We start from the raw sequence: 24,663 nt of genomic DNA, 5'->3' as shown, positions 1-24,663 counted from the left end.
AGCAGGCCAGAATATGTCCTTTCCTCCAGTACATTTATATATAAATAGATTGTTCCTAATATCAACAAATTGAAGTAGATTTGTCCAAGATTGTATTTTGTAACATTTGTGCAGTCTTGTCTTATTTATTTGATTCTTCAGAAACACTGAATTCTCTACTGGATATGTAATTATTTTACCCTCAGACTGTGTTAGTTGTTGTGCCTACTTTCCCTGGCAACGCGTGGATACTGCTGGTGTTGCCAGAAGATTATGTCAAACACACTAAGCAGAGGGAAACAACATTTTGAGAAAAATGACAGAGATGACAGAACCTAGAATAAGAAAATAGAAAGGAGCAGAAGAAATAAAATTGAAGCTGGTACAAAAAGGCAAAACCGACACTGCTAAGAGTTAAAGGTATGTGTTTAATCCAAAACACTATGCATGTTGAAAAAATTAGATGATGACATAAAATGACATCTGGTTGGCAGTACCTCTAGGAATTAAACAAAATGTTTATGAAATGAGGGAAAGTCGACTAGACTGATCTCAGACTGCCCGGGGGAACTTAATATAAAGTAAATATCATGTCATGTCTGCAAAAGCTTCAAGTTCTTTTGGTGAAACCCTGCTGTCCTCGTCAAATATCTAGTCTGTAGTGCAGACCACTACTGCCCCCCTGGACCAAAAAGAGGTAAAGCAAATAAATTAGACTATCCTGGTCTTTGCAGTTTTCTTCCTCTCTCTCTCTCTCTCTCTCTCTCTCTCTCTCTCTCTCTCTCTGGTAATTTCCACATCGATAAGACAATGGTTAAATGTGGGTTTTGTCTTTGTGTTCACATGGGAACAGAACATTGGGTTCTACTCACCCAAGCAGATGCTAAAATGTAATTAACCCCCCAGTAAAACAATCGATCCCAATATATCCTGACATATACTCCCACACATGCTTTACACACTTGAAAACAGTGTTTTTCCACCCCTCAGTTGTTTGAGGTAATGAAGACCTCAGCAGGAGTCTTCTAGCTCTACTCAAGCAGCGTGATATTTCAAACACTTTTGCGTCATACTGATGAAGATGTAGTAAAATCAAGCAAAACAAGCTCAGACACCGTTGACATTTGCTCCTTGGCTCTTGGTATTGTTCATGTGCACCTGTGCTCAGCATCTTCAGTAACAGGAGGAAAGGATTCAGGGCTGAGTGAGGATGACACATATCGCTCCAGGAAACACACTGAATTACCAGACTGGTCCCATGATGCTGCCTGAATCCACATGTCATGCTCAGTCTGACAACCCAGGAGACAAGAGAATGAGAGAGTCGCAAACATATCTATAACCTCTGGCACAATTCAACAGTGGTGAAAGAAGTATTCAGATCCCTTACTTCAGTAAAAAAGAAAAAGAAAAAATAAAGCAATACAGCAATAAAGAAATGCCAAAAGGTTAACGTCCTACACTGGGAGTCCTGCTTAAATATAGAAGAAAATCTACTCAAAGTATCAAAAGTAAAAGTACATATTCTGCAGAAAATGCTCCCCCTCACGGCATGGAAGCAATTTTTAACCCAGTGATTTTTAGAAAACACTATTCTTATAATTCCGTATAAGATATTCAGCATCCAGTCCCTAGACATGTCACCTTTTTCCAATAGATGGCTGCTCCGGAGACTTTGGAGAATCTAAATAATGAGGGTTCAACTGGAAGAGTCCAGGTCCTCCCCTCCTGATGTGCGTCAAATCCACGACACTTCAGTAAAGTTATAAATGAATCCCTCAAACACAGAATGATGTTTGACACACACAATTATCACTACACAGCACAGAAGAATATTCCACACCGGGTGAGTAAAAACAATACACGCTGAACTTTTAGAAAGTTTCACAACTAAATTAGATTTTGTAAATTGGTTTTCATTTACAAAGTGTGTTTCTATTAAGAGCATTTCAATAAATACATGTCCTTTAAAAGAGAGGCATATTATTATGGCATGATATTATTTACTGAGATTAACACACTAAATTTATTTTATAAAGATTTATACCTGCCAGGAGAACTCAAATTATTCTAGATAAATCAGTGTGGCTTAACACATGGCCTCACATCCCTTGCAATCTCAAAGTCAGGACATGCGAATAGAAACATTTTTCGACTCTCGCTGACAAACAAAGATCTTCATGCATTGTACAATTATATTTGACAGCAAACTAGTCTGTCAGAAAAATAAATCAGACTTTAATGTGTCCTAAATTTGTTTTCCATTTGAAATATTTAGTGAGAACATTTGAAATATTTTACCACACTTGCAAATATAGTGATAGCTAAGTTCATTCCTATTGTTATTACTTAAACACATTTTTAAACCAGAAGAAAAAAGCAGATGAGCAAATATTTTTGTGTGTTTTTAGTGTGTACTAATAACAGGCAACACATTGCGTATGTTACATGTTTCTACATTTTTAAACAAACATACAAAATATCTAATATAAACTTTTTTTAAAAATCAATACATGAAAAACAGTTAATTATACCGTAAGGTATTAAGGCCTAGTTAAACGCTCCAAAATATTGTTTAATATTCTGTTTTGTTTATTTTGTTTTTAGTAGATATGCCTGAAGAAAAACACAATTGATTATGTCTTCCATCTCCAGGGACGAGCATCTTGGCAAAGAACTTCACTGCTCCGTCAGTGTGATTAGTCCCACAGGAGTTTGTGTGGCCCGAGGTAGAGCCGGCAGCAGAGGGAGGTGAGAAACACCATCCACTGAGGGAGCAAGGGGAGGAGAGGTCCACATTAAACCATGATAGTCCCCTTGATGGTTGTGCAAGGAACAATCACAGCCTCTGGCTCCAATAGTCCATTCAGTGGAGGGAGCTCAGGTGTACTGCATGTGAAGTCTCTCGCAATTTCAGAGAGTTCGTGCAAATCAGCCTGACTCAGAGATGCTGTAAATAGTCCTGGAGCCCAGAACAAAACCTGACATTTAGGGCCTGTATTTAAACTGCAAAAAAAAAAGAAGCTTCCACCTGTGGTCCTCTTGCAGGGGCCAAAGACAGAAGCACAGAAGCTGAAGGACACCTATAATGGGTTTCTTCCTGTCTGACTCCATTTATTATTCCATCAGTCCAGCCATTATTGCATTTATTTTCCAAGTTATCATCCTTTTCTGGCCAGAAATTAGCTTTAGGCATAGCCAAATGTCAGAATCGGTCTTTTAAGAGCTCCAGGAAATTATCAAATTTCCACTGCCCTTACTAACAATAGTCTTAAGCAATTGTGTACGTGCAGAATATGAACCTTGCCATTTTAATTTGAGAATAGCTGCCCTTTTATTCTTCTGTGAAGGGGGTGGTGCTTTTAGTATGAGTCCCTTAAGTGAGTTAGATGTCCCTGCATACAGGGAGTCACGGTTCCCAGAGGAAGGTCCACTCAGACACAATAACAAGATAACAGCCTGAGGAGAAACCCTGATGATGTTTGTAACATGTTTTTGCTCTCTTGGAACTGAACTGAACTCACTTTACTCTACTGTGAGTTTAACTCTACCGAGACTGAACTTCTCAGCAGATTAGAAAGAAGGGGTGTAATGAACCGAATGTGATATGGTACTAAAAATAAGTCCCTGTGATAAACACCTGACTTTAATGAGATGAGCTAAGTGAGTGAGTGCTGTACAGATGATGGTAAATATGTTGAACCCTGATGATTCTTCTTATTCTTCTCCCATCAGCGTCCTGTTTTTGTTTTTGTAGAATCATGGAGAGAAATGTATCTTCACCACTCAACTCAACCTCTCTCCCAACCCAGCTCCCTTTAAATACCACCGCTGTCGTCAATGCCACAGTGAAACCCTTCAGTGTGTTTGACGGGTGCGATCACCAGGTAGAGGGCATCCTCTTTGACCTGACCTTTCAGAGCATCAATGTAATCATTGGAATCCCTGCCAACTTCCTTGTCATTGCAATCCTCCTCCGTAATCGCAAAGAGCCCTCTACTTCGGATGTATTCTTGGGTTGCCTGGCCTTCTTGGACATTTACTTTGGTATCATGACCATTATCACCTTTCTTAACCTTTACCACTGGCAGAGCAAGCAGGTGTGGTCTTCTATTAAGTTCTCCTATGGTGTAAAAGACACCAGCGGGCCACTGTTTCTCTCCTGTATCTGTCTAGATCGTTTTGTGGCTGTGCTCTTTCCCGTTATGTTTGGGCAGCTTAAACATATCAAGTACAGGTTAAGCCTCACGGTGCTGGTATTCTGCCTAACTTTTGCCTACTCAGCAGCCAAAACTGTGGGAGGCCTCCCCAACTTTGAAAAGGTGTTCACTGGTGAGATCCTGGCAACATTTTCCTGGATGGTTTTGTGCAATGCATGTATCATGTGGGCCCTGAAGAAGTCCCGTGGTGCAGGAAAAGATGAGATGCACCCTATGAAGAAGAGGGCCTTCAAGATGGTGCTGTATATCCTTTGTATCATTGTGTTTAACTACCTGCCACCTGTGGCCCTGTTTCCTTTTGAGGACTACTACTCTCCTGATGTGTTTCGCTGCTATGTGCAGCCAGTGGGCTTTGCTTTCCTCAACATCAGCAGCACCATCCAGCCGCTTGTCTATCTTTCTCGTCTGGACAAGTTGCCTTTCCTCCCAGACACCTGCGTTAAGAAGCACTGCTGCGCCTCTGTCGACGCAGAGAGCAACTCAGCCCCACCAGCGGGAGTGACACCTCCTCAGGCTTAAGAAGATCTCAAACACATATTGAACCTGGATGCTCAGTTTTACATTTGTCTTTAAAGGAACGCTTCTCTTTAATCCTAAAGGACCAGTGTATAGGATTTAGTGGCATTGAGCAGTGTATTTGTTGAATGCAATCCTTTCGCCTCACCCTCTCCTCTAGTGTAAAGGAGAAAATATGTTGGCTGTAAAATGCACAAATAGACATCAGAGGCTTGTTCATTCTGGGCTACTATAGAAACATGATGGTGAACTTGTGGAAGAGAACCATCTAGAGATATGAATGGGTAATTTTAAGGAAATAAAAACATAACAGTTGTTATTTTCAGGTGATTATACACTAATAAAAACATAGTTGTGCATATTTTATTCGATATCTGCCATATGCTGCAAAGGGTCCCTTAAATCTTACATACTGGAACTTTAATCCTACCAAATGGTGCCTGTATACCTTTTGGCATATCTCAGTTGGATCTTTATGACTTCAGATCATTGTTTTTGCTTCCGTTTTAATTAGTGTGTTCTAAAAATACCAGTGTATTTTGGGTCCTGAGGGACTCCAGTCAAAAGCTCCTTAATTTTGCCTATGCAGTTTTAATAAATGGAACTATTTGTTGAGTACATGTTCGGCATGGGTCCTAATTTAAAGTATCACATACTATCAGGGGGGGTAGGGGCCTTCTGTCAGTCATAACTAATGATGTCATTTTGCTGTGATGGGTCCTAAGGGAGTTGTATGTATGTATGTATGTATGTAAAGTGAGGGAAAGAAATCTTAATAAATCTTAATAAATATGCATCAACAATGAGTCAGAAAGTGGAATGAATTCATGTTTTAATAAACTGATTATGTTCTGGAAGATGAACTACTACAAACAGCATGTTTGTATTCAAAGGAGTCTCCACACTGAATTTGTTTGACTCTGGCGCCATCGTGTGTGCAAAAGAGACCAATAAGCTGCAGAACACAGTGCAAGAGTAGAGCGTAGAGTACCTTAGACCAATGAATTGTTACTTCTATTTACATTTTAACCTTACACCATCATGTATGCATGTGTGTGAGGTGTATTTGTTGAAGTGCATGGTGTGGATGGGTTACAAAACATCTCCCATATTCGCGTTTAACATAATATGGTTATCATGAATAGAAGAATAATAAACAGCTGCACAGTATCTCTTATTTGGATGTAAACAGCAGGCGATGTAAAAGAAAAAAATAATTGATTTGCTTGTAAACACCAAAACCCAGTTAACTAACTTAAAACTTCTTTATATTTATTTAAAATAATTACCCTCTTCCAGTTCATTTTTGGAAATGCACTTATTTGTTTTGTTGCCAACAGTTAGATCAGGTCAGGTCAAATTTATATAGAATGAATAACTAATCAAATCTAATCAAACTTTCATTCCAGTCTGGTAAATTAAGCCAGTTAGCTTATTTTAGCACAATGACAGGAACTGAAACTTGGCTCTGTGTGAAGGTGTTACCTTTATTTTGTATAGATTATACAAACAGGTCACAAACAAGTCAATTAATGAGCTTGTGATGGAAGATACATTTTATTACCTTTAGACAGAGCCAGGTTTACCATTTCCTCCTGTTTTCAACCTTTTTGCTAATTCAAGGGAATCTAAAAAAAATGGCTCCTGGTAGTTTCATATTTTGACAATCTTTTTATTCTCCCAAATGTATCCTTTAAGGAAGAGGAAGTAACATAAGTAATGTTTTTGAAGGTGCAAAATGACTTGGATGAAGAATATTTTGCAGCCCTCTGTGAGAGAAATTAATGTTACCGTCCTGTCAATCCTGTAATCCCAGTTTTTATCCATCAAAATGGAACTGGGAGTGTTTTGTTTTTTGTTTTGTTTTTTACATAATTAATAAACCATTCATCCACTTATTGGCGCAGCATTGTGACTAGTATCTTCTCTGGCATTATCCTCAATGGATGACTGTTCTGTGTATAAAAATATGGAACTAAACTTTCTGTGAAAGTGTCTGTGAATGCATAAATGAGTGTGTCATCAATAGGGTCAAAAAAAGACACTGTCCCTTTGTTGTAATCTAGTTGCACTTTGACTTGTTTGGGAGTTCTTGTAACAGTCAGTGCTGTGGGCGGCGAGGTCATTGCCTTGAACTCTCCGTCCCGGAAACACAAAGTCCAGAAGCCATTCTCGGGCCGAGCAGAGATCTCAGCGTTCCTCGGTACAGACAAAGAAGCCACACCCAGGAGCCAATCCTGATTACTTCCTGTTTCCACGACCCAGTGGTGACTTCCTGATCCTAGCGAGGTCATACCTACCACTTCAGCACTCATGTGGAAACGCTCTGGGTTGTCAGGGCAACAGCTTGGCTGCTTTGAATAGTGAAGGGAAGTGAGGTCATCAGACAGGATGAGGCAGGGGTGTGCTGTGTTTGGGTCCAAAGTCACAGGAGCTGAAGACGGGAAATTAGAAAGATTGATTGTGTTGTACAATTCCACTCTTTGAGCGTCTGAATCTGAAGAAAATAACAATTATGTATACTCACTATAGTCAATATGGTCCAGCATTTTCTCCCAGACTCTATACTTGAGGTTGCAAAGATGCTTAGTCATATCAATCAGTAACCCGGACATGTTGTCTGAATCGGGCGCTATGCTTCTTCCTCTGTGGTGACAAAATATCATACACTGAGAACACTTACACAGGACACATCAAAGCAAGAAATAGTGTAAATCCATGACCTACCTGTCTTGAGTGTCTTTGAAATTCTGGAAAATGAAAAAATTCATTGTGAATGTGGGAAGTTTCAGGAACGATAATGAAAACGTTGATGTATTCTGGGCTATACAGACCTTCAAAAAGACCATTTCATCTTCTTGCAACTGCCCCTCTATGACTGAGATGGTGTCTGCGATTGACAACACTTCTGCTGAAAGTTCTTTAATCTTATCCTTCATTCCTGCAATCTTCTCTTCTTCTTCTTTTTTCACAGCTGCTATACTGGCTGATTCTTCTTGATCGAGGACTTGATGGAGCTGCTTGAATTGGCTCTTTATCAATCTCTGTGTTTCCACTGCCTGACTCTGAGGAAGATTATTGCAAAATCTTATTTGGCCTGGGGTTAGGGTTAGGGTTTTTGTTTTGTTTTTTATTTATTTTTTTAAATTCAAAGTATCTGCTATCTCATCACAAGTTACCTTGATGTACTTGATCATGCCTGCAGAGATTATGTGAATTCTTTTATGGCTGTCCAATTTATCCTGAAGGCTCTTCAGGGTTAAAGAAAGTTCATCCTGAAAATAAAGCAGATAGTTTAATAGGAAAATGTTTCATCTTTTGAGTACTTTGGATATTTTAGCTCTGGATTCACTGAAAGGTAACAGTGTGGGTTACAGTTAGAGCAAACTTGTGGAACAGCATTCTACCGTTAGGTGTGACATTAAATATTTTAGTTTAGCAAAAACAGTCGAGTCAGTTTAGCAGGTTATTGTTACAGTGTTACAGTGTAGTTAGGAAACACATAGATATGTTTATTCTCCTTACCTTGCAGTCCAGCACTGCTTCTTCTATAGGTGAGCAGTCGTGACCCTTGTGCAATTTAGACGATTGACACACCACACAAATAGGCTGCTTGTCAACCAAACAGAAGAGTTTTAACTTCTCCCCATGGAGATTACAGTTCATCTTTTTTTCTTCCTCCAGCAGTGAACTCTGTCTTCTGACCTGCAAAACAGCTTCACAGACATTTTTCAGAGCCAAATTGGAGGGAGCACTGGACTTTGGGGCTCTTTTCCTGCATACTGGGCACTCCCGTAATCCGGTGTCCCAACAGCGCTTCAGACAGCTCCTGCAGAAGCTGTGACTACATGACAGCAAAACAGGATCTGTAAAGATGTCATAGCATACAGGGCAAGTAAGATCCTCCTCTGGTAGTGACATGATCATTAGTTTGTCATGTACAGTACAGCAAATCCACAGTTTGAAACAGCACAAGTCCTCAGATTTAAGTCCTTAACGATTCGTCTGTGTGCAACATATAGCTCCAACTTAAACTTGTCCTTTGAAAGCCTCACTAACTGCCTTTCTATTGTTCTTGACATGAAGTAGCATGCTCTTGGTTTTCCTGTGAGAACTCCGTCTGTGGGAGTAACTTAAATCATGCAGCAGTGTGAAGACACACTGTATAGCAGTGCTGGGAAACAGGAAATAAAGCCCTATTGGCCAGTTGTTGGCTGGTAATTTGCTGCACAGTTGGAATGTCATCATTCAGGATATGAATGAGAATGTTTCAGTGTTGACATCCATGTTAACAGCTCAGGGCTGCACGTAAACAAACTTTTTCAGCCTAATTTTCAAACTTTTTCAGACTAATTCATGGTCAGATAAAAACTCATACATGAGCATATTTAGTGCCTATAGCAGTGTTGCCCTTGTTGTGTTCACAGTTTGACTCAAACTGGTTAAACCAGCTCAGAGAAGCCATGAAAGATTTTTAACAGGATTTTACTACACTAACCAACAAGTCACTTGTGGAAAACATGCAAATCTATAAATATATATTATGTTTCATATGACTGTGTATACATAATATTTATGTGCTTTACATATTTGGTCTTTCAGGTACATTTTAAATGCAGATAAATTTTCCTCACATATTAGGGACCAGAGGAAAAACTTTTTTTCTTATCCAAAAAAAGCAGAATATGGAATAGATTGCAGCCAAAAACAGATTAAACAACCCTGTGAAAATCTAATCTGAAAGACTACTTTGGTAAGCATTCCATTTACCAGCCAAACCAGCCCTTTACACGTGGTAGCAGGTTGTTATTCCAAGTGACAAGTGCCAAGAATAATCTAACTTCAGACACATCCTGTATTCTGAGTGTAAAAACCCAACAAGGTGCAGTATAGTGTCTGCCTCTATTCACTTCACGTACACACAGCCAACACACTTCTGTCACTTGTCACACATTGTCATGATAACTTAGACATAATACAAGCTAAGCTCAGAGTCAAATTCAAATAAACAAACAGAATAAGGCCTGTGGATTTTGTCCTCTAACACTTACATTATAAAGGGATCTCCTAAAACCTGTTTTAGTGTCCACATGTCCTCTTAAAACCTGTTTTTGTGTCCACTGTTTTACTGTTATTGTTATTTAAGACAGACTTAAAACTTGTATGGAATAACTGTGAAGTTTCCCCTCATTCTTGTTCATATTTTACTTTATCTACACTAGCAATTTATGACATTACAACTTGACATATTTACCTGCCCATCCCTTTAAATTGTTTTGTGCTGTTTTGTTTTGGGAATTATATGTCAGTGTTTTTCTCTTAGTCCCATTTTGATTTTAAAGAAAATTGCCTACTGTAATTGAATGTATCTTAGTAAAGTAAGTAAAGTATGTATTTGAACAACAGTTTTTTTCTTTTGTTCTGTTTGAACTTGCAGACCTCATGGCACCAAAACCTTCTGAATACTTTGGAATGATATAAAGTTGATATTTTATTAAAAAAAGTACCAAGTAATCTTCAAATTCCAGTTGATACATTTTATATATTTTTCTTCTCAAGATGTTACTGTTATAACTGCACAGCAACGACCTTGATGCTCAACTGTGTAGCAGTTGCATGCCTACATTCATTTCATTTCAATGTGTGTGTGTGTGTGTGTGTGTGGGTGTTCTGCGTGGGTGTCGGTGCACTCAGTCCGTGTGAATAATGACAATCGTTTTCATGGCTGATGCAGCTCCTCGCATCCTATCCGCCATTTCCACGGGTTCTGGTTCCTCCCTCTCTCCTCCGGTCTTTGGTTGCCATGGCGATGACGTAAAGTTGCACCACCGATTCAGCCCAGTAGACGGTTTCAGAGGCGGTGCAACAAATCCCGGACATTCACCGGAGCCATCTTCGTGTGTGAATCTCTGCTGCTCGGGCGTCCTTGTATCTATCTGTCCAAAATGCGCGAAATTGTGCATTTGCAAGCCGGTCAGTGCGGAAACCAGATCGGAGCAAAGGTATTGTTTTTCTCTGTTCGCTTTTTTTTGTGCATTCTGCTGAGGCTTTTGCAGGCTTTTCATGCCCCAGTGGCTGCGACAGGGTGCCGTCTAATCCATCCTCCTAGAATCTTCTAGAATAAACCCAATGCGGTGTCATAATTGAAGCTTCGTGCACTGAATGAAAATGAACATCTGTGATTCGCTCATTGATATTCCCTGCAGGATTACTAAGACTCGTGCACGCGTTGATTTGATTATGCAACATACAAAAACAATAGTCTGTGATAAATGCATCTAAAAAATAGCTTTGACTTTTCTGCCTTAATGTCGAATGAATGAACGAATGACGACAGTAACAATGTAACCTTATCGACTCCCCCTCCCCCTACAGATGTATGACCTATTTTTACCTTTGACTCCTTTCAACTCAATTGCTGTTGAAAAAATGACTAATAAAATAATAAAAAAAAGAAATCTTCTTATTTTATTAATTGGCATGAAAAATACAATCTAGTATTTTCAACCATGTGTATTTTCAACCTTGTTGACCTTTGTGGGTTCTTTTTTTGCACCGAAGATGCTCTTACTGATCAGATTATCGCCATCTGTTTGCACTTTTAACCCACATTCAACGAGAGAATCAATCTTGCAGCTTTGCATTTTAAAATAGCTTCCTATATATGTTGGTATGTTGTGTGTGGGTGGGAATCTGGGTGTCTATTTTCAGCACATTCAATTAATTGCTATATATATTTACCTTGGGTTATGTTAACATTTGCCTCTCCTACCATGCCTATTTCTCAGTTCTGGGAGGTGATCAGTGATGAGCATGGCATTGATCCCACCGGTACCTACCATGGAGACAGCGATCTGCAGCTAGACAGGATCAGTGTCTATTACAATGAGGCCACAGGTCAGCTACAGATTCAGATCATATATAATACAGCTCTTCTACTATTAAAACATCTTTTTACATCTGAAGCTCAATAAGCTTGTAACTGACATTTCATGTGATTTTCAGGTGGAAAGTATGTGCCCCGAGCCATCCTGGTGGATCTGGAGCCCGGCACAATGGATTCAGTTAGGTCTGGTCCCTTTGGGCAGATCTTCAGACCAGACAACTTTGTCTTTGGTAAGATTTATTAATTGTGAATCACTCCAGACATCTTGATCTTGTCTTCAACATGATGATTGCATATGATACACTTAACTACAGGTCAGAGTGGAGCTGGAAACAACTGGGCTAAGGGCCACTACACTGAGGGAGCGGAGCTGGTAGACTCCGTCCTGGATGTTGTGAGGAAAGAGGCTGAGAGCTGCGATTGTCTCCAGGGCTTCCAGCTCACTCACTCCCTGGGAGGTGGTACTGGATCTGGCATGGGCACCCTGCTCATCAGCAAGATCCGCGAGGAGTACCCTGACCGCATAATGAACACCTTCAGTGTGGTGCCTTCTCCTAAGGTGTCCGACACTGTGGTGGAGCCCTACAATGCCACTCTCTCTGTCCACCAGCTGGTAGAGAACACAGATGAAACCTACTGCATTGACAATGAAGCTCTCTATGATATCTGCTTCCGCACACTTAAACTCACTACCCCCACTTATGGAGATCTCAACCATTTGGTGTCCGCCACCATGAGCGGGGTGACCACCTGTCTGCGTTTCCCCGGCCAGCTCAACGCTGACCTCCGTAAATTAGCTGTCAACATGGTGCCCTTCCCCCGTCTGCACTTCTTCATGCCAGGCTTCGCCCCCCTCACCAGCAGGGGCAGCCAGCAGTATCGCGCCCTGTCTGTGCCCGAGCTCACCCAGCAGATGTTCGATGCCAAGAACATGATGGCTGCCTGCGACCCACGTCATGGCCGCTACCTCACCGTGGCTGCAGTGTTCAGGGGCCGCATGTCCATGAAGGAGGTGGATGAGCAAATGTTAAATGTGCAGAACAAGAACAGCAGCTACTTTGTTGAATGGATCCCAAACAATGTGAAGACCGCCGTCTGTGATATCCCACCCCGCGGCCTCAAAATGGCTGCCACATTTATCGGGAACAGCACAGCCATCCAGGAGCTGTTCAAGCGCATCTCCGAGCAGTTCACCGCCATGTTCCGCCGCAAGGCCTTCCTCCACTGGTACACCGGTGAGGGTATGGATGAGATGGAGTTCACCGAGGCCGAAAGCAACATGAACGACCTGGTGTCCGAGTACCAGCAATACCAGGATGCCACTGCTGAGGAGGGCGAATTTGAGGAGGAGGGAGAGGAAGAAGTCGCTTAAGCCTCAGCCTGCCTAACTGCCAAATCTCATTTCACTCCACCCATCCCCCAACTCACGTCCTTACTTTCATCCCCTCCATCATGAATTGAATGGTCTGCCAGACTCTGAACTGTTACCATCTAGATCTCTGTTGCTCTAGTGTTAGACATTGTTGTTAACTGATACTGGTGAAGTTTTAGGTTAAAATGTTTTTGTGTGTGTTGTGAATGCACTGAGTTATTGACATCCTTTAATCTGCCCTGTCATTGCCTTGTGGAATTCAAAAGCAAGCGATATTAACTGTGAAGCCTTGAAATTAGAGGATGATTAAAATCTAATTAAAAGGCCATTTTTACTGCCTCTGAGTTTTTATTGATTGTCTTTACTGCACAGTGTCTGTCCTGCAACATGCTGACAAAGAAAGCACTTCTCAACCTGAAGGTCGGGCCCCCAGCATGATTCATCATGTCCTTTAAACGATGTTTCTGCTTTTCAATTTAATATTTGCTTAAAGTACTGAATAGTTAGCAGCCTGTAAGCCCTTAAAATATTGGCCAATTATTAATAATACAATAATTATGAATGAAGGTGAAAACAAGCAAGCAAGTACCAGTGACTGTGACCTACAGTCAGCAAACAGACCATGCTGTAATCCTTCAAAGTAAAACTAAAGTAAGAAAAATTAAACTTTATAAAACCCAGCCAGCTCCTGTAGATAAGAAATAAAAATATGGTTTTCGGTAGTTTTCTACTGTGTAAACACACAGGTCTGTTTATATAAAGTCTACTTTTTCTGTGCTCCTAATCAGCTGAATTGTAGATAGGCTTTTCTTATCAAAAGTACTGAATATGAATCAGTAACGGTATCAACGTGTGGATGGGACGAAAAGTTAGTTTAGTTTTATGTGTTTTTTTTATTTTATATAATTCATTTCTTTGATGAATTCAAAAAATGTTTCACATTTCACACATCATTTCACTCCAGAGCTCAAAATGAGCTGATTAGAAGGGAGCCTGACTGTGGGTTCCTTCCCATACTTAACCATCAAACAGCTCAAGCATAGTTAGATCATAGTTGGTTGTGTGTGTTTCACTCCTCTGACTTTTTGGTGTATTTGGCAAGTTGTTCCAGGAACTGAAGTTTTCACTCTCTGACTACTAGTACCACTTATTTGCCTAGTTGTTTTATCACCCTGCAGTAGAACTCGTTACACCAATGTTTCCCAACGATTATTGGATGACACATATTTGTTTTTATTAAATATTCCCCTGTTTTTTACTCAAGTTTATTTTTGACTGGAATTGCATGCGGTGAATATAATCATAAGTAACAGTGTGTGCTGGTGCTATGTAAAGTTTAATTATTAACTATTTTACAAAACTTTTATTATTCATTTGACAAAAAACATAAATAAGCATGTGACATTGTAAAACATCTCCTTGATTATGATGCATTATGCATTGCATTGTTGATGTGATTTAATCATTTTGTTTTAAACAATGTGACTTTAAATTAGTTTGATTACTAAGAGAGGATTTGAAATGTGTGATAAACAATGTGTGTAAACAGATGCTTGTGTTTGCTTGAAATAGATTCTCAGCATAATCTTATTATTGGGCTAAAAAACATTTAAAATGCAGTGGATTCATCAGAACTCTCAGAGGCAAAAGTTTGAGGTAAAAGATCATTATCCATTTCGCCAATGACAGTTAATCATAATAGACTGAATCAAGTAAAAGTACAATGGTAATGGTAATGGTAAATGGTATAGTGAGGTAACTGAAACAAGAAAAATATATTATAAACTGAAATTATTGGTGATAAAATACTGTCATTTTTTTGCTGAAGAGATGTCGAAAACCTCCTTGAGATGGTCAATTGTTCTTAAAATCTGGTAGATCCATACATTCAGGTGCTCTTCTTCGTAGTATCATGCAGGAATCATTCAGTGCTTGTTGAGAAACATGGTGAAACAAAAGCTTTTTCTTTCACTGATCAGTTCAAGGGAGTGAGCCTTGTTACACGAGAATGCTGCTAAGCAAACGTTTGCAGCCCGTGTCCATACAGGATTTTGTACAAACATGAAGAACATCTCAAATGAGTCTTTCCTCTTTTGGTAACTTTAGTGCATCTGGTGCCGTCACGCTGCTTGCTCCAGTCTGCTCCTCAGCACTGGGTCTATACGTCCCTTCAGTCTGTCTCTTCTTTTTCACCACACAGAGAAGCCAGGCAAGAACAGCCAAAACTATGGCCAAAACACCCAAGATGACTGTAGGCGCTACAATAGCTGCAATGTTGGTTTCCTGCAAATGCAAAAATAAAGGATAGTGATCAATCGGGTGAGATTGGACACTTTTGGATGTCATTTATTGGTCATGAGAAAGATTTTTTGCTTACAGTAGTTTTATTAGAATTGGAGTCACTTCCAAGAGCAGTATAATTCCCTGCGAAAAGAGGAGAAACACAGAAGTAAGAATTAAAATGCAGGCTAACTATGCCTGTGTATGCTACATACAATTGAATATGGGCTTCCTAGCTGCTGGTAACCTACAGGGGCTTTAAAAAAGGCTCAACTAACTAAGAATCTGGGATTTCTTTGACCAGTTGCTTTAATTGACAAGAACGTGTAAACTTAGGTTCTTGACTAACCATGTTAGCAAATGTATCCAAATCGATGACCAGTTCAACCAGCAGAGACTCAAGGAAGTTACTGATCCCCTGCAAGAAGTAGTCCACTACACTACATGAGCTATACCCACTTATTGTTAAGGGTTGTGGGGGTTAAAGCAGTGTACACCCTGGACAGATTTCTAGTCAAAAATTAGATACAAGGTGTTACTTGGTGATTTTTAGTGGTGTCTGCAGATGGTCTTACCTTCAGACATCACCAAGGTAGATGTTTCCTTATGTTTACAATCTTATTGCTAAGCTAAGCTAAGCCACTGATGGTTTCAGCAGTATATTCGCCATACAGATATGACAGTGGTATCAAACCTCTCATATAGCTCCTGGCAAGAAAGTGACTATTTCAATATTTCAAAATATATCAAACTTTTCCTTTAAGTGCATGTTAAAAAACAGTCTATACAGAAGATACATGCAGGCATACAGAGGGGTCATTAAAATCTAATTATGTAATAAAGTACTAAATCTGTTTGCACTTTACAGAGTGATATGTGGCTTTCACTGCACTAATGGTCTAAATCAATCTCTCAGTGCTGATAAGACAAAAACACAGAAAATGTTTAACTGACTATGAACTTTTAAACTGTGATTTATTCACATCAAAGTTTGGAGTGCAGCGGTAACATCATATTACAAAAGCAGAAAAAAAGAGGAACCAACAGCACAACAGAAGTTGCTTTTATGGCCTTATGTACATTTCCAAGGCAACAACAAACAACACAAAACTCAAAACTCATCATAGCAGAAATCCAGTCTAAGGCTGTTTCCAGCCATGTTATCCATGACCAGCCATGTGATTCCTCAGGGACATCACGAAACGACATAGTAACTACTTGACCAGGAAACTGAATGAGGAGGAGGAGAAGCTCAGGAATGCAATGTACTAATACAGTCAGCTGAGTTAATCAACGTGTTTGAAATATGTTAAAAAACTCAAATCTATTGTTGATTTCTTTGTGTTCAGCATTACTGAGGTCATGAGAATCAATTAGATAAGAATGTTTTTTTATGGAAACTTAAAACCTCCCCTATCATTTTCTGAGTCAATCATTTACCCGGGTAGTAAACTTTGCAAGGACACAAGTACAACTTGATAACAAGAAGCGGGGGTTACAGGAGAGGGCAGCCATGCTCAAAGGAGAAAGCCAAATGTATTGTGAAACCAAATTCTTTTGAATATGTAATTATTGATAAAGAAACAGAGAGTGTTTCTTCATTAATTTCTTAGTTCTTAGTTAAATTTTTTTTATCAGGATAAAAGTGTGTGTGTGTGTGTGTGTGTGTGTGTGTGTGTAGGTGTGGTCAGAAGAATGTCTTATTATTGTGGGAGTATTGAGGATGGGTGGATGGTTACTGACTCACCCCAGACAGGATTACTGCTTAGTACCAGCAGTAAAACACTCCCAACCACAACTCCAGGTATGGCCAGGACATCCGGACACGCTGCCATCTCTACCTGTGACCAGCAGGGCCAAGTGAGGGCCAAGCGGGACTTTGGGGCATCAGCTCGGGTCCATTTCATTAGATCCAACATTCACTATGTGGATTTATCGCCTCCTTTGAACAGCGGAAGACAAATGAATGTCAGTAATGTGAAGCAAAATGCACTTTTTTTTTTACATTTTGAGTTCACTCTGAGACTCTATATAGACTCCTTTAATCTGAGGTTGAGTCAGGAGACTAACAACATACAACAACTGAGTCACACATTCAGCCTGACGTTGAATCATCATTAAACCTGCTCAGACCACAGGAAAATAATAAGCTATTAATAGCATACATTACAAACTGAACTGAGCTTTAAAGTTAAACCCATAGAATTAAAGCCTTTGTGCTAATAATGAAGAAGACGTGTTATAAAGCTGAGCTTTGTAGACGCATACCCTTGATGAGGCTGTTTTCAGGTGATCCAAGCAAAACGAGAAACATCGAGCAGGTTGTTTCCTCACGCATGAACCATGTTTGCTTCCGCCTCACCTTGTCAAAAATGAAACTGCAACAAATGGTTTAGTCCTGTGAAAATGACAGGTAACAACTCTAAGACAAAAAAAAAAGGTTTACAGTGCTAAGCAGTACCAGACTAAAATCATCGACTGCACTCCCAGTTGGTGTTTTATGTAAAGCAGTCCCCCCCCTGTCTACTCTTTGACTCGCCGTTGGTCACATGGTTCAGTTTCGTGTTACATTACCTGTGCGCAGTTATCCACCTGCAGCAGAGCGGACAGATACTCCTTTGTACGAAGTCGATGAAAAACGCAGTTTAGTGAAGCAGAGCAGAGACGATTACTCCTGTTTCCATTCAAAGCAACTCCTCAAAACAGTCTCTATACTATCTAAAAAATAATAATATCTAAAATAACTTCAATAACATTTGTGTCGCGTAATTCCTACCTGCTTCCTCAAACCTGATTTGAACTTCTGCAATAATCTGTAATAATGCCAGGCTTCTCTCACTTGCTCCAACCTGCTGGAGTATAATGTTTGACTGTACTCAATGCCCAGCTCTTACCTAGCAACCTGGCTGATGGTGGTGCTGGCATGAAATAGCGCCTCCACTGGGTTTCATGTTACCCAACACGAGAAAGGATATCAACATTCCTGAGATATTTTAAGGATGAATTCGGCGGCCAGCTGGTCCAGTGGGCTCTAATCCTCCCTTAATCGCCTCCTTTTCAGACACACAGGGGCAGCAAAGAAAGAAAGAAAAAAAAAGTAGCCTGCTTCAGGCATAATCTGTGGTGGTCTGATAGTTTTTATGTGGACAGTGTGTGACAGCAGTGAGGCGTTCTTGAAAAGCACAAACCTGCTGTGGAAAATGACTCCTATGTTACAGCAGTGAGTCAGTCTGTGGAGATGATCCCAAAGACCACACAGTGTGTGTGTGTGTGTGTGTGTGTGTGTGTGTGTGTGTGTGTGTGTGTGTGTGTGTGTGTGTGTGTGTGTGTGTGATTTAGTGTTTGTTCGTCTTATGCAATATTTCAGTAATATAATATTCAAGAATATAACTTGCATTGTGATTTATAAGAGAATTACAAGAGTTATAAAAAGTAATTATTTATACTGTTTTACTGTATATATCATGTGTACATAGTGTTCTCTGTGCCACCATCTATACTGTGCATTGAATGTATATTCACATCTAGCTGTTTATTTTTGTATATAACAACCTGCTTTCACCTGATGGATATACTATATATATCCTATAACATATTTATAATTATACCTGCACTATATTTATATATCCTGTTTATATGTACATACTTTGCACTTTACTACTCTGCACTTCTGGTTAGATGCTAAACTGCATTTTGTTATCTAAGTACTTAAGTGCTACTTGCTTTATGCAATGACAATAAAGTTGAATCTAATCTAATCTATAAACTCTAATCGAAACAGTGGTGGTGCATATTAGTCTATTAATGCATGACAACGGTGCAAATAAAAATAGAGCCGGGAAAAGCCCACTGATTTACATGAATTTTATTGAAATTAAATGATGATTCATTCAATTGAAAAAATTGAATTTCATTGCAAATAAGACATAGCAGCCTGTATGCACCTTTTACGTCTTGTAATAGAAAAACTATAAAGACCTATTTCTTATTGTAGTTTATGTATTGATTATATGTCTTGCATGTTTTTCTTTTTTTCAAAATCCTCTGTCATTCACTTCTGGATCAGATGATGGCATGTTTCTGTACACTGGAAGACAGATATTTTCCTCTTCTTCCCCAGGTTTGACATATGCTGATCCTCTCTATTGCTTCAAGCAATATTTTACCTGAGAAAACCTGTTTGTCAGTATATGGTTTACACAGGGTGTGTGGAAAATCACACATATCATTATCTTTGTGAAGCTCATACATATGCATGTCAGTTTTTGTTCAGTAAAGAACTGTTTCAAGGATAGGTTTTAAAGGTTGCATTGTTGTATTTGATTGCATTAGGACAGTGTTTCTCAAACTTTTTGCACCGTGTACCACCTCAGAAAATCTTCACTGACAGTCATTAAAATCCAGCAACTACTGTACTAAAGTGACAGTTGACACAGGAGGCAGGTTTATTCCTCATAGGAATGTTATTTATTGTTGATCAGAACTCATGTGGTACAAAGGTATCGCTGGGATGTTACTTAATGTCAGCCTGATACGCCGTGAAGTTCATTCACACAGTGAAATATGATGAAGAGAAGTGGATCAGGAGTAACAGGAGTAACTTTAAACTTTATTTAATTAGTTTAATTTCACTCAAACTGTTGTAGATGGTTTGATAAGTTTCTAAAAAAATATATTTCAGAGCTTCCTCTGAGTACCACTACAGAAAGGTAATGTACCACCACTGGTACTCGTACCCAGACATGGGGACTTGAGACTTAGTGACTTGGATTCGAGTCGACTCAAGTCGCCGTTTTTATGACTTGTGATTTGACTTGACAAAAAATGAAATACTTGAGACTCGACTCGGACTTGGAAGTTTAAGACTCGAGACTTGACTTGACTTGAGACACAATGACTTGAATGACTTGAGTGTTATTCACATCATGTTTTCAGTGTGAATATAAAATGTGAATATAAAATGTATTTATTAGTATAACTAATAATTACGTTATCACTGTTTTGTTTGATTACATGATGTATTTTACTGAACATGAGTATTTACAATACAAATATTTTCTAACAGGTTGGGCACATTTGCCAGTGATGTTTACTTACACTTACCTATATATTGCCTTTTACTTTATTAAGATCAGATTCTGCAGCTAAAATTACAACAATACGCCAAAGGTGACTTAATAATAATAATAATAATACATTTTATTTAAAAGCGCTTTTCAAGGTACTCAAAGACACTTTACAAAGAAGAACATCAAATCATCAAAACAATATAAGATAGTACACTAAAAACACATTAGACATTAAACATTAAAAGCAATTTTAAAAAGGTGTGTTTTTGTCAGAGATTTGAAATTGGGCAAGTCAGTACAGTCACTGATGTGTTTGGGGAGAGAGTTCCAGAGGGAGGGGGCAGCTGCAGAGAAGGCTCTGTCGCCCCAGGTTCGGTGCTTGGTCCTAGATGGAGGAGTCAGGAGGTTTGCATCAAGTGACTTGACTTGACCTATTACAGGACTTGACTTGACTTGACATAGCCTGTGACTTGACTTGACTTGACATAGCCTGTGACTTGACTTGACTTGACATAGCCTGTGACTTGACTTGACATAGCCTGTGACTTGACTTGACTTGCCCAAGAAAAAAATACTTGTGACTTGAAGGTTGAGACTTGCACATGTGTGACTTGGTCCCATGTCTGCTCGTACCACAGTTTGAGAACCAGTGCATTAGGATATACAGTAAAGTGTGTTATCTGCGGGACACAACTATATTTTATTGCACCTCCCAGATGGTTATCAGCAACACTGACTTGAACACTGATAGCTCAAAAGTATATACTGTATACTGTATTGTAACAATCTTTTTTTTTTTAACTTAAAACTTAGAACAGTTAGAAATGTATTGTATGGTATTCGCAGTGATATTTTGTGAGCTCTGGCCTTTGTACGGCTCCACTAAGGGGCGATAGAGGTGCTTTGCCTTTCCTCTGATGGAGGCGGCTCCTCGCAGTCACACACGCATCGCTTGCCGTAGGCGCGGTGAAGCCTGGGTAGGACACAGAAAGCGGCGGGAGAGCGACACATCTGTCTCCAAACCTGATCAAATCTAGTTATATTGAGCACCGTTTACGTGAGTAGCGTGCTTTTAAGCGTATAAATAAGGCTTAAGTGTTATTAAATCAACGGCGTTTGGCACATACTGTTGAACGCTTGTGTCGTTGTAGTGTTGCTTTTAAGCGTTCCCCGGGAAACTGGTTTGAACGTTTGTTTTCGGTATCTCCCCCCTTTTTTCTTTTTTTTAGCAACAAAAAAGGCAACAATGGCGAAGGTGCAGGTGTTGAATGTGGCTGTCCTAGATAACCCGAGTCCCTTTGGAAACCCCTTTCAGTTTGAGATCACGTTTGAGTGTATGGAGGACCTTCCCGAAGGTAGGTACCATGACAGAAAGAGTCATTGTTGTGTGTGTCTGAGGCCAAAGCCTGTTACCTGTTCAGTCTGTGCCAGCTGACGTCACACTCGCTCAGTTTAATGAGAAAGTCATATATACCAGGTAACATAAAGTTACATGGCAAATGTAAAGTAATGTAACACAGCTTGACTCAATGTACTCAAGTATGCTGATAAAGACTAATTAACATGATCAGTGATAATGATAGTTATTCCTCATTTAGTAATATAGAGGTGTTTTTTCAAGGGTTGCTTATGCGCAGTGTATTTTTACCTTGTTACAACTTTGCTGTGTTTTTTTATTTTTTATTATTGTTGACAGTATTCATAGTTTACACACAGGTAATGCCTAAACTTGAGTTCAGCTATTGTTGATCATTTAATTGGTTAATCGGACTAATTGTCTCACCGCTGCATTCATAGCTTTGTATTTCATATTTGTTTTGTTTTGTTGCAGACCTGGAATGGAAGATCATCTACGTCGGCTCAGCGGAGAGTGAAGAGTACGACCAAGTCCTCGACTCCGTCCTGGTCGGCCCAGTACCTGCTGGGAGACATATGTTTGTGTTTCAGGTGTGTTTGTTCAGTGCAAGCTAACGGTGTATGTATAGTGAGAACAGGAATTTTCTAACAACTTACAATCCCATTTCCGAAAGAGTTGACATGTTGGGTAAGATTCGAGTAGAGACAAAATGTGCTGATGTGCCAAACGTTGAAACTCAATGTAACAGTCAGGTTAAACAACAAATGATTATAATAAGTTGGTGATGGATGAATATGGACATAAGAAACTCTTATATACTAATTCAGGTCAGCTCCAGCAGCCTCTTGTCTTACATGGTCAGCAGAATTATCTCAAGTCTGTTTGGGATCGTGCCGCATCAGTGAGACATTATGAAATGGATAATAGAAACAGTTTGAGTGTCGTAAATGTGTTTGCCTCATCTATATTTGTCGTATATATTCTCCCTAATGAATATCAGCAAAAAATACCTTAAAAATAATCAGATGAAAACTGTTATTACCGCATTATTTGAACTAACATGTTTGATCTCACGGCATCATCTATAATTATTGATTTATCAAAGTACTGCAAGGCTCATTTTGCCCATTTAAATTAACCATACATTAATCCACTTAATAATTTGTTAGAATAGACGTGTCATGTAGAGATGTCTTTCATACTGACTCACAAACCTGGTGCCATAATCCTCATTTGACAGGTAGACAGTTTAAATTCCTGAAATGATGTCCACAATGTACACTATATCTTAGTGTTGTGTTTCTTTTCACAGGCTGATGCCCCAAACACTGGATTGATTCCTGAAAGCGATGCTGTTGGTGTAACTGTAGTGCTGATTACCTGCACATACCGTGGCCAGGAGTTCATTCGCATCGGTTACTACGTGAACAATGAGTACACAGACCCCGAGCTTCGTGAAAATCCACCCATCAAGCCAGACTACACACAGGTCATATTAATGGTTTATTTCTGGATAATGCATTGTATTGATAATGTGACTACCTAAAGCTCATTTCACTGGTTTAAAATGAATACTTTGGGGTGTCATTTGGCTCAGTTGCCACGGCGGCCCAGGGTTTGAATTTGACTTGGGGCGCTTTCCTGCATGTCCTTCCCCGTCTCTCTATCCCCACATTTCCTGTCACTCTTCAGCTGTCAAATAAAGCTCAAAAAAAAAATCTTTAATATTAATACTTTGGATAATAATTAGTGTTGTTATCACAGTGGGTGGATTGACTTTTTATGGTAAAATTCCTTCAAAACTATTTTTAAACAAGACTGCACAGTACATTCAAGCTCATTAAATATTCTGATCTAAGGGGTTCTTGATCTGACTGTGGATGCTAAATGAAGTGAGATTCATTGCTATCTGATGGTAGAAATATACATATACTCCTTTTAATGGCTGTATTCACTTGTACAAAGTATTCATTTATATTTCTCTCGTCCTTTTTCAGCTCCAGAGAAATATTCTGGCATCAAACCCACGTGTTACCAGGTTCCATATAAACTGGGAGGGCTGTGCGGAGCGAATGGAAGACTCAGAAAATGTGGATCCCACGTCAAACTCCATGCTCCCTCCATCCTGTGTTCCAGGCAAGGCCCCACCTTTGGGGTTACTACCAGATAACTCCATGGACTGCTTATAGAGATGACCCCCTGCCTCCAAAAGTGATGACTCACGGCATGAGAGCTTATTTCTGAAGAATGCCTGTGGACATTCTAGTGTGGATGTACAGACATCTTTGCCTTACAGCTGCCCTTATTTACCCGAAGCTTGTCAAAAAAAAAAAACGAACACTCCCCTTTGGGCTTCGGATGTGTGCGTGTGTGTTCCAGAGGAAGATTATGAACATCTCACCAGTATAATCATCACGTATAGATGCGGGAAAAACGGTAACTAATGAAGCAGCTGAACTGAAAAACAACAGAAAGCTGACGTGTGTTTGACCTTTCTTCCCGACCTTTGTTGGTGCAGAACAGACTGATTTGTACCCATTCAAGGGGATTTCAGCACTGAAGCAGCAGGCAAATATAATGCAATATGTTGCTGTACAGGAATTTGATAATCTCGTCATTACATTAGTGTTCGAATTCCTTTTGCACTTAAACTTTTTTCCCACTTAGATATAGGAGTTTTGAAAGGGCTTTGTATGTGTTTTATCACTTCCTCCATGTTTTTCTTTCTTTCTTTCTTTTCAATGTTGAGTTCTAAATAAAAGAACATTGTATTTGCTATGTATCTGTGTATGGACGTCTGTGTGACCGTGAGAAAGATGTTCCTCCTCACTACTACCAGTTTCAATTACAGGAGCAGGATATGAATCACTTTTAAATGCACATTTCTACTCTCATAATTGCAAAGAATGCAGTAAACTAGCTCGCTTTTACTGATTTCATTATAAGGCTGAACAAAACACAGTCAGAGCCAACTCCGTAACACA

General features: G+C 39.5%; 5 protein-coding genes across 6 annotated transcripts; 3 read left to right on the top strand and 2 right to left on the bottom strand.

Annotated features, from left to right (window-relative positions):
* The first annotated feature begins 3,740 nt into the window (after positions 1–3,740).
* LOC109139882 (G-protein coupled receptor 183) lies at positions 3,741–4,718 on the top strand. Its single transcript, XM_019264967.2, has one exon. The coding sequence runs from the start codon at positions 3,741–3,743 to the stop codon at positions 4,716–4,718; it is 978 nt and encodes a 325-aa protein (XP_019120512.2).
* An 812-nt stretch (positions 4,719–5,530) lies between these two features.
* Positions 5,531–9,400, bottom strand: LOC104918601 (zinc-binding protein A33). Of its 2 annotated transcripts, XM_010730410.3 has the most exons (6): positions 8,241–9,397; positions 7,895–7,990; positions 7,550–7,780; positions 7,443–7,465; positions 7,243–7,361; positions 5,531–7,149 (listed from the first exon to the last, which is right to left on the bottom strand). In XM_010730410.3, the coding sequence occupies exons 1-6, from the start codon at positions 8,640–8,642 to the stop codon at positions 6,611–6,613; spliced, it is 1,410 nt and encodes a 469-aa protein (XP_010728712.3). In that variant the 5' UTR covers positions 8,643–9,397; the 3' UTR covers positions 5,531–6,610. The 2 variants fall into 2 exon arrangements, with proteins under 2 accessions (XP_010728712.3, XP_027140525.1); XM_027284724.1 differs by having other exon boundaries at positions 7,443–7,780; positions 8,241–9,400.
* Positions 9,401–10,570: 1,170 nt separating this feature from the next.
* On the top strand, positions 10,571–13,310 carry tubb4bl (tubulin, beta 4B class IVb-like). Its single transcript, XM_010730408.3, has 4 exons — positions 10,571–10,717; positions 11,504–11,612; positions 11,721–11,831; positions 11,916–13,310. The coding sequence occupies exons 1-4, from the start codon at positions 10,661–10,663 to the stop codon at positions 12,971–12,973; spliced, it is 1,335 nt and encodes a 444-aa protein (XP_010728710.1). The 5' UTR covers positions 10,571–10,660; the 3' UTR covers positions 12,974–13,310.
* A 641-nt stretch (positions 13,311–13,951) lies between these two features.
* On the bottom strand, positions 13,952–17,791 carry crb3a (crumbs homolog 3a). The gene is made up of 4 exons (XM_027284784.1): positions 17,523–17,791; positions 17,001–17,206; positions 15,351–15,397; positions 13,952–15,256 (listed from the first exon to the last, which is right to left on the bottom strand). Exons 2-4 carry the CDS (start codon positions 17,170–17,172, stop codon positions 15,047–15,049), a joined length of 429 nt encoding a protein of 142 aa, XP_027140585.1. The 5' UTR covers positions 17,173–17,206; positions 17,523–17,791; the 3' UTR covers positions 13,952–15,046.
* A 3,421-nt stretch (positions 17,792–21,212) lies between these two features.
* asf1ba (anti-silencing function 1Ba histone chaperone) lies at positions 21,213–24,083 on the top strand. Its single transcript, XM_019264969.2, has 5 exons — positions 21,213–21,379; positions 21,552–21,677; positions 22,154–22,269; positions 22,992–23,168; positions 23,677–24,083. Exons 2-5 carry the CDS (start codon positions 21,569–21,571, stop codon positions 23,866–23,868), a joined length of 594 nt encoding a protein of 197 aa, XP_019120514.1. The 5' UTR covers positions 21,213–21,379; positions 21,552–21,568; the 3' UTR covers positions 23,869–24,083.
* Positions 24,084–24,663: the final 580 nt, after the last annotated feature.

This window comes from Larimichthys crocea, chromosome XII (assembly GCF_000972845.2).
Source record: "Larimichthys crocea isolate SSNF chromosome XII, L_crocea_2.0, whole genome shotgun sequence".
NCBI lineage: Eukaryota > Metazoa > Chordata > Actinopteri > Sciaenidae > Larimichthys > Larimichthys crocea.
The sequence above is the reverse complement of the archived record's forward strand: the minus strand, read 5'-3'. Positions and strand labels throughout refer to the sequence as shown.